This window comes from Motacilla alba, chromosome 1A (genome assembly GCF_015832195.1).
Source record: "Motacilla alba alba isolate MOTALB_02 chromosome 1A, Motacilla_alba_V1.0_pri, whole genome shotgun sequence".
Lineage (NCBI taxonomy): Eukaryota > Metazoa > Chordata > Aves > Passeriformes > Motacillidae > Motacilla > Motacilla alba.
This window is the reverse complement of record NC_052031.1, coordinates 48071602-48086754: the sequence shown is the minus strand read 5'-3', so window position 1 is coordinate 48086754 and position 15153 is coordinate 48071602. Positions and strand designations below refer to the sequence as shown.

Genomic DNA, 15153 nt, shown 5'->3' with positions numbered 1-15153 from the left:
ATACACCTTCTTTCCCTCTCCTGAAGCAGCAGACCACAAACTTGATGTTTGCCAAGTCCATCTTCCACATCTGTCATAAGGAATGTTTGCGCTTCTGCTGTAACAGCATCTTTTCCAAGTCTTTTGTGTTCCTGTGGTAAGAGGACGCTGCTGGTTTTAGCAGAAATGAGTGCTGCAGCTGCAGTTAGTTATGACGCCTGCAAACCTCGATGTCCTCTTTAAGGCTGCAAATGCCCACTTTCATCTCACAGCTCTGGAAACTGTTTCTTCTCCTGGCACACTTTCCTGTCATGTAAAGCCAAGAATGATTCCCACTTGGAGCAGAGTCAAACACAACCCTGGAAACCTGCTTAGATGCTACAAAATTGGGCCATTCTGTATGGCCTCTGCTTTTGGTTGCAGGAAAAGTCTTTATTTTCCAGGCTTATTTTCTTGCAGAGTGCAGCTCTTTGGCTTCGTTCCCAAATGGGCAGTTGTATTTTTACCATCTATCACCTGTACCGGTAGTGATTCCTCCTCAGAAGTTTCAGCCACAGCAGGACACCAGATGAACAGAGAGACTGCAATATCCACTTTATGCAGTGACTTCCTCACCTTGGTTTCCAAAGCAGCAAAATATTACAAAACCCAGGAGTGTAGCATTAAATTCATCCTTGTTCTGCTTACAACAAGGTGCTTTCTTGCCTCTTTGAAATCCATTGGACCTGCCAATTCTGAATTTCACAGTACAACACTATACAGCTCTACTGTATTTCTTCTGACTACAAATGCGAACCGTGAGGTCTGTCTTACGTTACTTCAAATCCAAGGTGATGAAAAAGTGCACGAGAAGAAGTAGATATCGTTATGCCCCATAATCCAGGTTGCTGTAATTCCAACAGCCTTCCAAGTAACGTCCTCAAAATAATCTACAATTTGTAAGAATCTAATAATTCCATTTCTCTTCTGAAAGGAAACCCCGTTCTGGTGGGCAAGAACTTGGGTGAAAGTCCAATTAGGTTTTTATCATACAAATGCTGTGAAGTGTACAGACTCTCATTTTTTAATAAAACCATGAGAAGTGGTGACATTTCTTTGATGAACTGGCTTCAGCTCAGAGGACTCTCGCTGTATATAATGCAAATTTACCCTTACGCCACCATTTTTATTTTCAGTATAAACACCTCCCAGCTCTTTCCCCAACAATTTCTCTGCCATTCTTTGCTGCTCCCCACTAAAAGATGTGGCACTGAAAATAAGCAATTTCAATAAAACTCAGAAAACTTGCCATGCTGGATCTCAAAGCCAGGGAGCACCAACCTCCAAATCTACTGTGAAACCCAAGTTTGGCGGTCAGCAGGGGTAGCTGCAACCTGAACGCCCCTAATGCAATAGAGGTGATATCTGCAGGTAATCTGGCCATGCTGGTGTTCAGTAGCACATGCGAGCCATTTTCATCATGCAGAGAACACATCAGTATGAATCCTGAAGCCCAGCTAGAGTGGAACGTTTCTTTTACAGGGGGTTTGCTATCAGCTAGAAGACTATTTTTCTTTTTCAAATTATTTGGATGGGAGTTAAGTCTCTCTGGGGCTGCTAAGAAATATCAGCATTCCTCAAGCTGGCCAGGTAAGGTCAAAACCTTGAAAGCACAGCGTTAAAACTGAGTTAAGCAATAAATTGCAAGAAACCTCTGGAGGATGAAGGGGAAGAAAAGCAATCTCAGCTCTTGGTATTGCCCTGTGGAAGAAGCCAGCAAACAAGAAATGCTTTCCTTCCAGTGCAGGCTAAACGCACGTAACAGGAAGTGGGATCCACTTAAGAAATTAAATCCTACAAAAAGGTTCTGTAAGCAGCACTCTCTTCACTTTCCAGCTGGATGACAGAGTAAACCTTTTGGATTTCACCAGAAGTACAGACAGAACAATCAATCACATGTAGGGACAATGACAGCAACTATTTTACTGACCTTTGCATTTTAAGGAAAAACCTCGTAATCTCCTTCAGAGCTTTACATAATAACTTCTTGCTGAATAGCACAGGTCAGGTAGGGAGCTCATGGTGCATGATATTCATGTGGAGCCAATTTCTCAGTGATGTGCATTAGCCAAGCTCTCATGGCCTGTAGCAGTGCCAGCAGAAAGTATCAGAGTGTTACCGGTCTCCCACAATTTTCTAGTAATTACTTTTGTCCTCTGCCTTTGTTGACTAAATTCTCTGACTTGTAATATGCTGCTAGAGTTCCATCTTAAAAAACCTGAAATGAAAAATTAAACCCAAACCTAAACTTGTTTGTTGGAATTTCGCAGCCAGACAAGAATCTTGTCCTGTTTCACAACAGGGATTTCTAACCCAAAGCCAAGATTGCAACTACTCTATCAGCACCTCATGGCTAAGTCAGTAAAACCGTATCTTTGTATTTTCTAGATCTGTCACTGAGCCTGGATTACCTGTACTCTGTTCTTTTTCATGTAACTTTTAATAACTAAAAAAAAAAAAATTCCAGAGCAATGGTGAGTTATTCATCCGTAACCATTTAAATATCCTGTTCCACTTCTAAAAGTATGATATTTACACTTGATTTTCTACATTTTGAGATAGAGGACTGCTTCTTTCAGTCATTCTGGCAAGGCAAGGACTAGATCAGACAAACCAGTGCTGTATCCCTCTACCAAATAGTTCTGTCATGTCCAGGACACCCACTGCACTTGGGACAGCACAGCTAATTCCTTACATAACAACTCAGTTAATAGGCATGATAATTTATGAAGTTTATATCCAAATTAGCCCCCAGATGTTCCCCCTTTAACTGTGCCAGTTTAAGGTATTATCTTTCCCAATACATGTTTTTATGTACATTTCTGCGCATTAAATAGTCAAAATTCCAGAGCTGTCATTCAATTGCCCATTCCTCAACAAACTTTTTGGTTTTTTTCGTGCATGTCCCATCAAAAATGCATTTCTTTAGCTTGCCATTAGCTGGACACCATGAACTAGATGTGCACCATTCTTCAGCAGATCCTGCACCCTGAACCCCTGAGTGTTTTTTATCTCAATACTACTGAACATCATCAGCTTGTCTCGTTTTAAGCAATTCAAAAGGTTCAAGAATGTCACAACCTCAAGTAAAACTCCCTCTCATACCTCTGTGGTACAGGTTAGTGAGGCTGGCCACTGCCCTCTGCAGGAGCAGCTGAGCTGGCTTTCTCCCGGGCTGCACAATCCACAGTGGTCTGTGCCTTGGATTTCCAAGCACGGATTTCACAAGCAACACATACAAACAACAAATGGATCGATGGGCAGCTCTGGGTATCGAGATCTGCTCTGTACACATCCCAGGCCTTCCACCAGCTCCTGCAGGAGTCCCTTTATCCTTGTCGTATCAAAAAACATCCTTTGCATGTTGAATCCATTCCGTATTCTCGATGTGAAAACATCTTTTTCTTCGACCCCATGCAGCAGCGCTGACTCACTCTGGCTAGCTTGGAAGCGTTGCTAAACCATCACATTCAATTCCAGCACATTGGTGAAGTCTCTTTCAAGAGATCCCAATAGGAGTCAACACGGAGAAACACTTTGAAAATGAGCTGCCTTATCCAAGCTCTCGTTAGTTCATTCCTCATCCAAACAGGTAATTCCCAAACGGATGCCGTTCTCATCTACGCACAATCTCTTCTAAGCTTCTGCTGCAGGTCATTTCTGCTCCACAAATTCTAAATTAGCCAAGACTTCCAAACTTTTTCTTTCTTTCTAGTTTGGGGTATCCACAATGTCAAGCTGTTAATTGCTTTTGCAGCATGGAGCAGGTAAATGTTTTGTGCAACAGCTTTCAAAATCCACTCAGCACTTTGTGTTTTCTCAGCCAAAAGAAATTTTTATTTCCAACAGGATTTTATGACTCTTCTGGATAACTTCCAAGTTCTCCCAGGAAGCCATTACACATTGTTTTAATTCCTCCTGGCTAGGTTTTAGAATCACGACAGCTCTGGTTTCTGTAAAGACTCGACCACCAAGGACAATCCTGCTCTACTGTTGAGCACCCCTCACCTCTGACCACAGCACTGGGGGGATTAAGCCACAGCTGAGTCGAAGGATTTTAAGCACTTCCCACTGCAAGATACTTCCCACAGAATTGACTGTGGCACCGTTTCTTTATTTGCTCTACACAACTGCCACTACTTTCCAGCCACGGTGCACGAGGAAATATTGAATCTCCATACTTGCCACAAGCTCCCACATGGAAAACCTCCAAGGCTCCCTCCCAGCTACCCAAAACCCTTCTGCCTCTGCTGTGACACCACCCTGAAGAGCCAAAGTGAAAGTGTCAAATTCACCAGCTCCAGCACACACTGTTCTGCTGTCATGGTGCTACACACAGAGTTGACTCTTCACCAACATAAAATAAATGCAGTAACAGGAACTATTTTTTGAATATGTAGAATAGAACAGACACTATGAAAAAAAAAACCAATTTTTATTCAGTTGAAAAGAAGTCATTTACTCAATCACATTAACTATGCTAAAAATGACTTTTTTCTGACTACACCAGCAGTTAAATATTTTCAGCACCAATTCATGACACATTAGTGACATTTATCACAACAGGTCTATTTCTTAATGTAAAGGACATACTAACTTCAGTAGCTGCTACTGGGAAAGGAGTAAGCAGAAGGCTGCCTTTTCTTTCCAAATATTTATGAGTGAGAGTAGCAACTTATAGAAATAAATAACTGCCAAATTATCTCCCAAATCTTTAAATTGATCTTTTAAAAATAGAGTTAAAATAGATATCTTAATATGAGCTATCATAGATTTTATTTTTATGTGCTGAATACTCCAAAATGTGAGTAGCTGAGCAAGCATCCAGTACATAACTTTTAAAATAGTTCTTCCCTCCCCACAATATCAACCCCATTTTTAATCCATGTCATGCTGGTTAGATCCCTATCTCTAGTGACTTCCCAGTAAACAACACGCTGTTTGATATCGCTAGGATACGCTACCATCCTACGAGTGAAAGAAGTCAGTGACCTGGTGAAATACCACCAACTCACAAGAACAGAAAATTCATCCAGTCATTGGCTCGTTAAGTCTGAACATCAAACAAATCCTAAGCTTTAGTTTTTCAAAGCCTTTGTGGTCTTCCTCTTGCTGGGCCAGTTCAGAAGGTCATCACTGAAGGCAGAACCGATGAAGGCAAAGAAACCAAAAAGCAGCAGATAGAACTGTCTCTGTCCTTTTAAACAAATCAAGTTCGCACAAAACAAAAGGAGACAAGGTTAAAATGAAGTTTATTAGTTTTTTTGGTTTTTTTAAGCTTTTTTTATATAAAACTGTTTGTGAAACAGCTATTTTTTTCCCATGGCAGAGTGACCCCTGAAAGATGCACTAACCCCTTTCTTAAGGCCTTAACAAGAAAAAAAACATGATTTTTTTGTTGTTGTTCCTAAAATCCAAATGTTTTAAAATTACATAATTTACAAAAAAAAAAAAAAAAAAAAAAAAAAAAAAAAAAAAAAGGAAAATAAAACCTACCCCGAATAACCATATAGTGTAGGCTGTTACACTGACATTCCCTCTTCCTTCCTTAGGAAAAGCAAAAATATAAAAGTAAAAAGAGGGCCAAGTGGATTTACCCCAATCAGTTTGAAGATACATTGACTCCACCAACATTCAGACTTCCTTTCGTTCCCCAATCTGGCAAGTAAACCATGTCTTCCTCTCACCTGCCTTCCAAACTGAAAGCAGCTTCTTGGAACGATCTGGGGGTCACGTTGCTGCACACAGGGCAGGTGCTCCCTTCCCCTGTGTGGTGCAGGTGTTCCCACACCAATGAGGTGCATGGGACCTAGCAAGCAGCAGCCACCTCTTACTTCATGAGTGTCATGACCCAAGAGTCTGCAGATGTTATTCAAGCTTACATTGTTAATAGTGTTTCTCAAAAATGGAAACCTCCCTACCCCTCAGACACAACTACTGACACCAAATTACCTGCAGTCATCCAAGCCTTCCTCCCACGCCCTACAAACAATTTATCGGTATTTTATTTGCCTTTCAAAATTGAATTTCATCAGATGTTGTGAGAAAGAAAGCAAGAGGAACAGAGACAAGTCCTGTCTGGAGTACTCCCAGTTTTGCTATTCTTTCCCACAAAATGTTAGGCTCCACATGCCTTGATTTTATTTTGGATTTAATATTTACTTTAGCTATAAGTTTCTTTTTTAATTTATATGGGGTTTTTAAAATCTTAATCCAAAGCGTCAAAAGGGATATAGCGCACCTTTCATTTAAAACAAAGTCTTTCAAGACTAAAAAATAGATCTTTATATATATATATATTTATCCCTCCCTCTTTAATTCCCCCCACCTGTATCCTTTTTCCCCCTCCCCGCCCCACTGTCACTATGGAGATTGTGTCCATGGAAACAGCTGGTTCAGACTCCTTGGTCAGATTCTGTGATGTCATCAGTCTTGAGTGTGATGTAAGAATTTATGAAGGAAGTGCTGGCATTGGCAGGCACGTCGAGAGGGGGCATGGCTGCACAGTGGGAGAGATTCCATTCAGTCACGAATGTCCACCGCTTTTTATCTCAACAGCCTAACCTGAAAAACAAAGTCAAAATAATATTGGTATGGTTCCTTCCCTCCATTTGCAAACGGGCCCCTCAGGCTTTGGAGAAACCCACTCAGCAGCCTACCACAGCAGCAACACCAAGAGCTCTTCAGCTTTGTGGACTGAAAACGGATATACACGATGGCGAGTGGTTCATGAAAGCTGATCCATGTGATCAAACTCTTTGTTTAACGACCAGCAAAAAAAAATTAAGCAAGCTCAGTTCTGAAGGAAGTCTGGGATGACAGGATGATCCATACCACAATGGCACAGCACTCACCTCTACCTTCAGCAGCCAGGCAGGAGCTCACTCACCTCATGTCCGCTCCTCACACTGACCGTGAGACTGGGAAAGGGAAGGGCCAAGCATGTCCCAGCATGGCGACAGCTCCCGGGATGCCACGAGGGACTGCACCCAAATGCTTCCCTATGGGCCACGCTGCTACCATCCAATGGTGGTTTCCAGTGAATATGTAGCAGATAATGAAACTAGTATCAAAACTGCAGGAGTCCAGGAACCAAACCTGGGAAATTGCCGGATTTCACCAGCTAAAGGTAAAGCTGTGTGTAGTTTAACTAATTGAAGAGCGGGTGATATTTCTTTCTGCTGCTTTTTTGATCTAATTTTCATATTACAGAAACAGAGTCATAGAAGGACTAAGCTTGTGATGTCTTGCAAGACAAATGTGGAAATGTCCAAGTGCTTGGCACATGTTCACCCTGTGCAGAAATTCTCTGAGGTGAGAAAATGAACTTCAGGACTTTACTAAGTTGGTGGAGGCTCAGCTCAAAAGAGAAACTACAAAGTTAAAATTTCATTTCTCTAAGTTAGGGTACTCATGCTCTGCATAGAGAGATAGCAAAGCTTGAAATAATATATTCCTTCCTTCCCTTATCCCATACCACAAGTAAGCCCAACAGCAACTTATTTATTTAGTAAGGTTACTTAGATATGACTTAGATAAATCCCCTCCTACCAGCTAGTGAGATTGGGAAAAGAACTTGCACCAGAAGCGATGCATATGGAAAGCAGCTAAAGGAATTAGAGGTGTGCCTGGGAGCAAAGAAACACCCATGTTTGTTCATAGCTGGCAATTAAACTCCAGGAACCCTAACTAAGTGTGATGCAGAAGTCAATACTGCTCTGATCATCAGCACACCAATTAGATTACATCCCAGCAAGCCCAACTCTTGGCTGCACATATCCCCCATCCAGGAGTGCCAGGCTGCGAGTGAGTAAAGAGTCAGGCAAGCACACACAAAAACCAGACGGGCAGGGTCACGGAGCACCAGCTGAAGAGGAAAGGGGGAGGCTCCCGGAGAGTTCAGGCAGCTGCCCTTTGTGGTTTCATTACCGTGCAACTGCGAGCCCTCGCTGAAGGAGTGTCAAGGCCGTGTTGCTGTCTCTGGCTCCTGTACAACTGCAGCTTGCCCATGCCTGGAATTGGTCCAGAGCATTAGGCACTGGCTCAGGGAAGAAACAGGCTCAACACACAGAGAGTCCTGCCTCATTCCTGGACAAGATCCAGAGCACCAGACTTGCTCTCACAGTCACTCTCCAGATCTGGACTTCATCCAAATGTTCTAGAGGCAACTGGCTCAGGGAGAGAGAAGCAACGAAGACAGAATACACTGACTTGCCTGGATGTCGTCCAACATGCAGGATTCTTCTTAACTTGCTAGGCCTGGGAGTGAACCAGGACTAAAACAGCCCAATAATCTCACAATTGAGTACCCATTGTATCTTGCACTGAGGCCAGCAGAAGGACAGTTCCATTCCTACCTGGACTGCTACAGAATTGCCCTAAAGTTCTATAATTACCACAGTAATACAACTTTTTTTTTTTTTTTTTTTTTTTTTAATAGAGATCTTTTAAATTTGCGTGGCTTTTATTTTGAAATGCAAGATCAGGTTGGAATTGGAGAACCTAATTTTTAAGATATTCTGAACATTGAAAGGGGATGGCTAAATAAGTGGATTTCAAAAGAAATGATGCCTTAGAGAGATATCTAAAGCATACAGTGAATACAGTGCAGAGATTCCACAGCCTGCAAGGTCTTCAGTCAAGACATTCCTATGATATATAAAAAAAGAGCTAGCATTGGAAAATAATGCAGGGAACAAAGCTGTGTAAAGGTCTCTGGGACACAGTAATGTTCACCAGTACCTTAATGGAATGGCCCAAAAAATCCCTTCCCTAGTGTTAAACAGCCAGAAGAGGCACTTTGGCTGTGGGACTCTTGTCGTGCTTTAACATTATGAATTACGATGCCTGTTACATTTTAAGGAAAAGAGAAAAGCTTAAAGGAATCCCAGTGACCTTTACCATGGAAGGAGAAAGCTTCTCAAACACTGAATACTGTTAAACACTGTTTACATGGTAACTGTTAAAACAACACTCCAAAGCCAGGAATGAATGCTATTAAAAATGGAAAGTCACAGAACACGGCTGATCTAAAGCAAGTCAGCAGTCAGTCTACAAAAAGTGTTTATATGGGACACTACCTGTCTTCTGCTACTGCACCAAAACCCCACAATCTTCCAGTTAACCTCTCTTCCTTCACACAGAACATCCTTAGAAGTACTTCACAATTACTTTACTTGAAAAACAGGAAAGATTTTAAGTCAGGGAAGGTGCCTAGGAAGCAAGGGAACGTAATGAAGGAAGGGGATTACCATCAGCAGTTCCAAGAACTGACACGAAAAGAGCAACTTCCCCTTCATGATTGCAAGAAAAAGACAGAGAAGCAAAGAGCTTGAGTAAGAAATGCAACTGAGTAGTGAAATGAAGGCAAGAGACCTTCTTGGGCTGCAGTTTCACGGACAGGGTGCCAGCAAGTACTAATCTGAAACCGAACACTTATTTCATTTTAATCCACCCTGCTGCCTTTGAACTGCAGTGCACTTGCCACTGAGTAAGAATTAAGAAATACCAACCTCATCCCATTCCCTGGGTGCTAAGTCCCACCTCAATGCTACTCCCTCCATGTGCCAGAGTATTTTCCCAGCCACACAGTGAACAAGATTAGGAAAATGACCCAGCTCTGATGCTAACGTGGCAAAAAGCTGTTTCAGACAAATTGAATTCCCAACCAAGTTCTCACCTGGCTGTATGAATACTGGCCTAGCCAAAGGAGGAGGCAGGAAGGAAGTGCAGTGAGGAACTTGGGGGGCACATTACAAAGTTATGGAATTGTGACCACTTCTGGATACAGTTCTACCTTCTATGCCCCATGTCTGTTTGCAAAATAGAGAAAAAAGCTGGGCAAAAGAAACACACTGGGGTCCTGCTAAGACTGATTTACTTATCCCTGGATCTACCCACATTTCCAGAAAATGGGAATCCTGGGTTACAATAATCCTGAACTCATCAATATTATTTATTCCTTACATATAGAATATAAGATACTTTGATGACTTTATTTATACAGAAGCTTACTAACTACTCTGATAGTCACAGAAAAACACCTTCAGATCCTCATGGACATGATACAAAACGAGATTTCTGCCACCCATTTAGCTGAGAGAGTAATCAGGCAGTTGTAACAGCTAACAAGCTTTGCCTTTCATTGTTTAACAGAAGGAACTGCTGCAGAAATACAAAAAAATGTACAGGATGGTAGCAGAGAAAAAATATTACAAATTTTCTGAATATATACAGAAGCACCTTAATTTCTCACAGAAATGGGGAAGACACTGGATGTAAGACAGCAGGTGGAACTGGAAGCTCTCCCCCACTCACCTGTGCTTGCTTTTATATCCATTCCCAGGAGTACACTTCCCCCCTCACCCCCGCTCCGACTGCTCTGTGCTGAGGCTGCCTTTCACCATCTTGTTCTGCAAGGAGGGAAGAGAGCAAGGAAGGAGGGGCTGACGAACCAGCAAGTCAAACAGAGGAGGAAAAAGAAAATAAGGGAGAAACGGAAGACAGGGGTAGGGAAAGGGAACATACAGAAAGTGAGAGAGAGAGAGAGAGAGAGAGAAAGAGAAGTCAGTATAGTCAGTAATGGAGTCAGAAAAAGATTTTTCAGACAGAGTTTTCCCCAAGACAAAGCAGGTAATAACACAAAAGTAGAGTCTGAGATATGAAAGCCTGGTTAATTTTAAGAAACACAGAATTTAACACAAAAAGGTAGAACAAGCTGAGAGGCATCACTTGAAAATTGCCCAAACAGATGGCTTAAGACAATCTAACATGGCTGAGCCACCAAAAGGCGAGGTATCCCATCCTCTTTATAGCCTCTCCATGGCTCAGCATCCTTATCAGGTCTGTTGCAACCTCACTTGCTGTGATGCAGACAGAGCTGTTTGGATCTGTGAGAGGAACCCTTCAAAAGATGACAGTTTTCAGACAGCATTTTCCCTGTGATAAAAGCTGATATTTTGCATAAGTAGCACATTCAGGACATGGATGGTTGAAGCATCAATCCTGACAGAAGGAAATGGAAAAGCTCACCGGGGAGCACACGGAAAGGCAGGACCAGTCCCCTCTGGACTCAGCTTGCTTATGCCCTAAGTGTCAAGCACAGTTAATGAGGCAAGAAGCACCTTTGCTCTCCAGGAGCCGCTTACTGTGATGAAGTGTGTTTACCGGTGTGAGGCACAGACTGTCAAAGGGTGAGAGGCCTTGTACTGGGAGACTTAATGCTGCAGATTTATAAAGTTAGCTCCTCCACCCATTAGCTACAGAACAGCAGAGTGAGCTATGAGACAGTTACTAATTTGCTAATAGTGCTAAGCTGGTGTTACCTAAAAGCATCGCTTTCAACAGACTAATTGAAAGTCTTTCTTCCTCTCAATTGCTCATACTCATATAATGCGAAAAAATTGATGCAATTTGTTCTCCAGTCATTCTAGAGAAATGGTTTTCAGCCTTCCTGTTCCTGCATTGTCACTGTCTGGAATTCCCCACTCCAGCTACTACAATAGAAGGAACAGAGTGAGTTTATATTCTACCCTGCAGAAGGGTTGGGAACAAACCAGTAATGATTAGTGAAATACACGGTGAGGGCAGAGAAAGAAAGCAAAGAAAACTACTTGGCTTCAAAGAAATTATTTGTGTCTTAACTAAGCAGAAGGAAACAAACTTCAGTCAAATAAAGACTGCTGGTGTTGAAGTTATGTTTTTGATGCAATAAAAAAAAATTATCTGCAGTGGGATAGTTCTGAATAGAATTCAAAATTTTATTGCCTCATGAAGAACTGTTATGAACTTAATTGGTAGTTGCCCCACTCCCATCCTGCAAGATGACTTTAGAAATCCATGTGCCTTCTCAGAATTTTCTCAGAAAAGCTGGATTCTTTGCCTGAATCTAAACCAGTTCTTTCCTTTCATGGTTTGAGCACCATCACTGCAAAGTGCTCACATAGAGCAGCAGTGACCGAAGCCATCTATGTAACATTGTATTTCCCTGGAATACTTCAGGCAGCAAAAATAAAACAGCCTTCAAATATACAACCCTCTGTAATAGTTTAACCCCAGTTGGCAACTGAGTACCAAGAAGAAAATAACTATCCCATCCAAACCCAGGACATGCTCCAATTATCTTTAGTCAAGTATCCAAAGTTGAGCAGAGGGTGGCACTTAGGCAGTTACATTACACAGAAAGGGGAGCTCATCCTTCCGGTTTTTGTTTGGCAAGATCTGCAGGTTCTTGTGGCATTAATGCATTAATTTAAGCTTGCTGTACATTGTCAACATTATTTCACAGTTGTGCAGAATAATTTATTTTCTTTTATATAATGAAAAGTAGGCCAATTCTGGATAAGAGCCTGAATGTGCCTTGAATCTTCCAGCGCATTTTAAATACGTATGTATAAATACATCATTTTGTGATAGAACATCCAGAAAGGAACAAGAGGCTAATTCCTGTATGTTAACAAAAGACAGATTAAGAATAAGCTGTGAAAACAAAAGACCACCAGATGTCAGTCTAATTCTAGGCAGGGATCTGCAGACAAGAACTAGATGGAGACTAATCCCTGCTAGAAACCAACACAATTCTTCCCTATTATCATTTGCTTTTCAGCACAAGCCATCCAAACTCTTGCCCAATTTCTGTTGTATTCGACTGGCAACAAGAACAGTTGTTTTTTTCTGGATACTCTCTGACCATTTAAAACTGGAAGACTGGTATCTACAACCTCCCAGAGGTGTATCCTCCCTCAAGGGCTGGGAGGGGTTATTCCCAGCACTGTGTCCCATTATTTATGGTTACAAGAGGGTATGTATTGTCCACCTTGTCCCCTCTTGCTGTGCAGAGAGCTCTTTGCACCCCTGTGTTTGCAGCCTCCAGGGACAACCACTAAGGACGCCAGCCCCTGGGCAGAAGGAGCGTGGGGGTCTTCTGATGGACCGAAGGCGTACAGAACAACCCACAGATCCGCTGAAGGCTGAGTGGCTGGACTCAGTCCAGTTACTACTGGTAAACTGGAACAAGATGTTTCCAAAAACCAGGAGAACCTTTTCATAAAGTCATTTTTCTTCTTCCTTGCATCCTCAGTAAATCCAAGGAGAAAACCCGACAGTTCAATGAAACATTCAAACAGGAATAGCAAGCAACATACTGATTCTATCACAGAATTCAGGAAATGAAGCTGGGCTTTCTGAAGAGTCATCAAGGACCTCAGAAACACTGAGCAGATGGAACAAAAATTTTATCTTCTTAAACTTGTAGTCTTCTTAAGTTTATGTTTGCCCCCAGAATATACCACAAGCATATATCACAGAATAATTGAACTAAAAGCATCTCTGACTACGGACATTATCCAGGTAACAAAATTACTAATCCAAATTTAGAAACCAGAAGAGGGCAACAAGAGACCCAGGTATAATCCAGGAGAGGATTCTTACCTTGTGCTTGGGGCACCTCACTGAGAAATTCTCTTCGTTTAGTAAACAATCTAAAGGAGGAGAAGACAGCAATGTATTATTTTTTTAATGAAAACCAACTTGAATAATACATCACATGTGTTAATCTTGCCTCACAGGTACCCTTTTTTCATTCAAAAATCTCTTATAGGAATACTTTGTCATTAGCAGGTTCATTCCTTCCACCCCCAAAGTTTTAGCAGACAAAGTAACTCAACACCCCAAATAACAATGTTGCTTGGATTACCAACCTCGGTTTTCCCAATGATCTGTATGCAGTAAGAATGACAACAGCAAGTCTACAAATCCTGTATCCCAACCCCCTTCAGCTATTCCAGCCTTCTTTGTTTTAGCACACAGAAGATGGACACGTTCATCCAATCTGAACAGACAATCCCTACATTTCATAGTACACCCATAGTTTCACCCTTACCCCAAGGCCCTGCCAGCATCAGGGAGAGCAGGGGCGTGTGTCTCTAGGTATGGGTGTGTACAGTTCACTTGCAATCACAAATCCTGGTGGTAAGTTTACAATGTGACACTATGTCTGGTAGTCTGGTCACTCATGCTGCTCCTAGATCTGCTTTCATGAATCTTATATGTGAATTGTTTATGATCTAAAAAATTGTTTAGTTAATTATTTAAAGATATTATGTAAAGTGAGGCACTTATATGGAACTGCTTATTTAGGAACAAATGAAGCAATAGTGCCATTTGCAGAGCACTTATTTAGCCGCACTGCCAGAGTCAGGATTGCTTCTCCTCGCATCCCCCCTCCCAGACTATGCCTCTAAGTGATGCAAGTTGGCAGCTCCCAGAACTTCAGCCACAGGAAAAAGCAGCACTCCCCTCAGAGCGCTCAGCTGCCTCCCCTGGGCACCCTGAATTGCAGGGTCAGCACTCAACCTGCCCAAACGCCTGATACCGCTCGGTTCCAATCACCTCTTGCATCGGAGGCTGACCCAAGGCTGTCACCTCAAGAGCAGGACCAAGCACCCATCCCCACCCCAGCACGACCGAGCAACGCTGCCCCGGAGAATTGAGCAAGGTGCTTACGACCTCCTGCCCACTCCAACACACCCCAAGAGCTCACGAGTAGAGAAGTGCAATGGTAACTAAGATGTGCTAATTTAAAACGCTCTTAAGTATGTAGCATAACCAGTGCTACCTGCTGCTTCAATCTGCTGGAAGAGTTTAGCAGACAGCAGGGGACTGGAACTAAAGCTTGAGGAAAAGCTTTCTAGATACCCAAGCTTTGGCAGAGCATCCCTCTGCTAGGGAATGCCTAATGTTTCGACATGAATGCCTCTGGCCTGAATCAAAGGGAAACAGCATGCAAGAGGCTAAGTTATTTGAGAGGTTTTAGCAAAGGGGAGTAAAACCCTTAATCCTGCCACAGATAATTTCAAATGCAGCATTAGCAAATCACAGGAAATAAATAAAGTGTCTTGTCATTATAAGGGCAGGAATCGTACATTTAGACTACAGCATGAATTATCACTGCATAATACAGCAATCATCAAAAATATACAGAGCAATCATCAAAAACATACACAGTATGTTAGAACAGAATGGAGTTTTCTTCTTTGTTGGAAACCCAACATCGGTAATGAATGCAGTTCTTTAGCTAGTACATCAGAAAGGAAGATTGTACAAGGATCAAGAAGAAGTGCCAGAAACCTTGTACCT

General features: G+C 42.1%; 1 protein-coding gene across 8 annotated transcripts in view; it reads right to left on the bottom strand.

Annotated features, from left to right (window-relative positions):
• Positions 1-4436: 4436 nt before the first annotated feature.
• The window catches only part of TCF20 (transcription factor 20), a 130946-nt gene continuing 120229 nt past the window's right edge, over positions 4437-15153 (bottom strand). For 5 of the 8 annotated variants that reach the window (XM_038152966.1, XM_038152965.1, XM_038152969.1 and 2 more), the window contains 3 exons: positions 13447-13496; positions 10336-10463; positions 4437-6582 (listed from right to left, as the gene is read on the bottom strand). In XM_038152966.1, coding sequence (XP_038008894.1) covers positions 10380-10463; positions 13447-13496 — 134 coding nt within the window. In that variant the 3' untranslated portion in view covers positions 4437-6582; positions 10336-10379. The remainder of the gene's footprint in view (positions 6583-10335; positions 10464-13446; positions 13497-15153) is intronic. The other 3 variants (XR_005258816.1, XM_038152970.1, XM_038152971.1) reach the window with 3 other exon arrangements.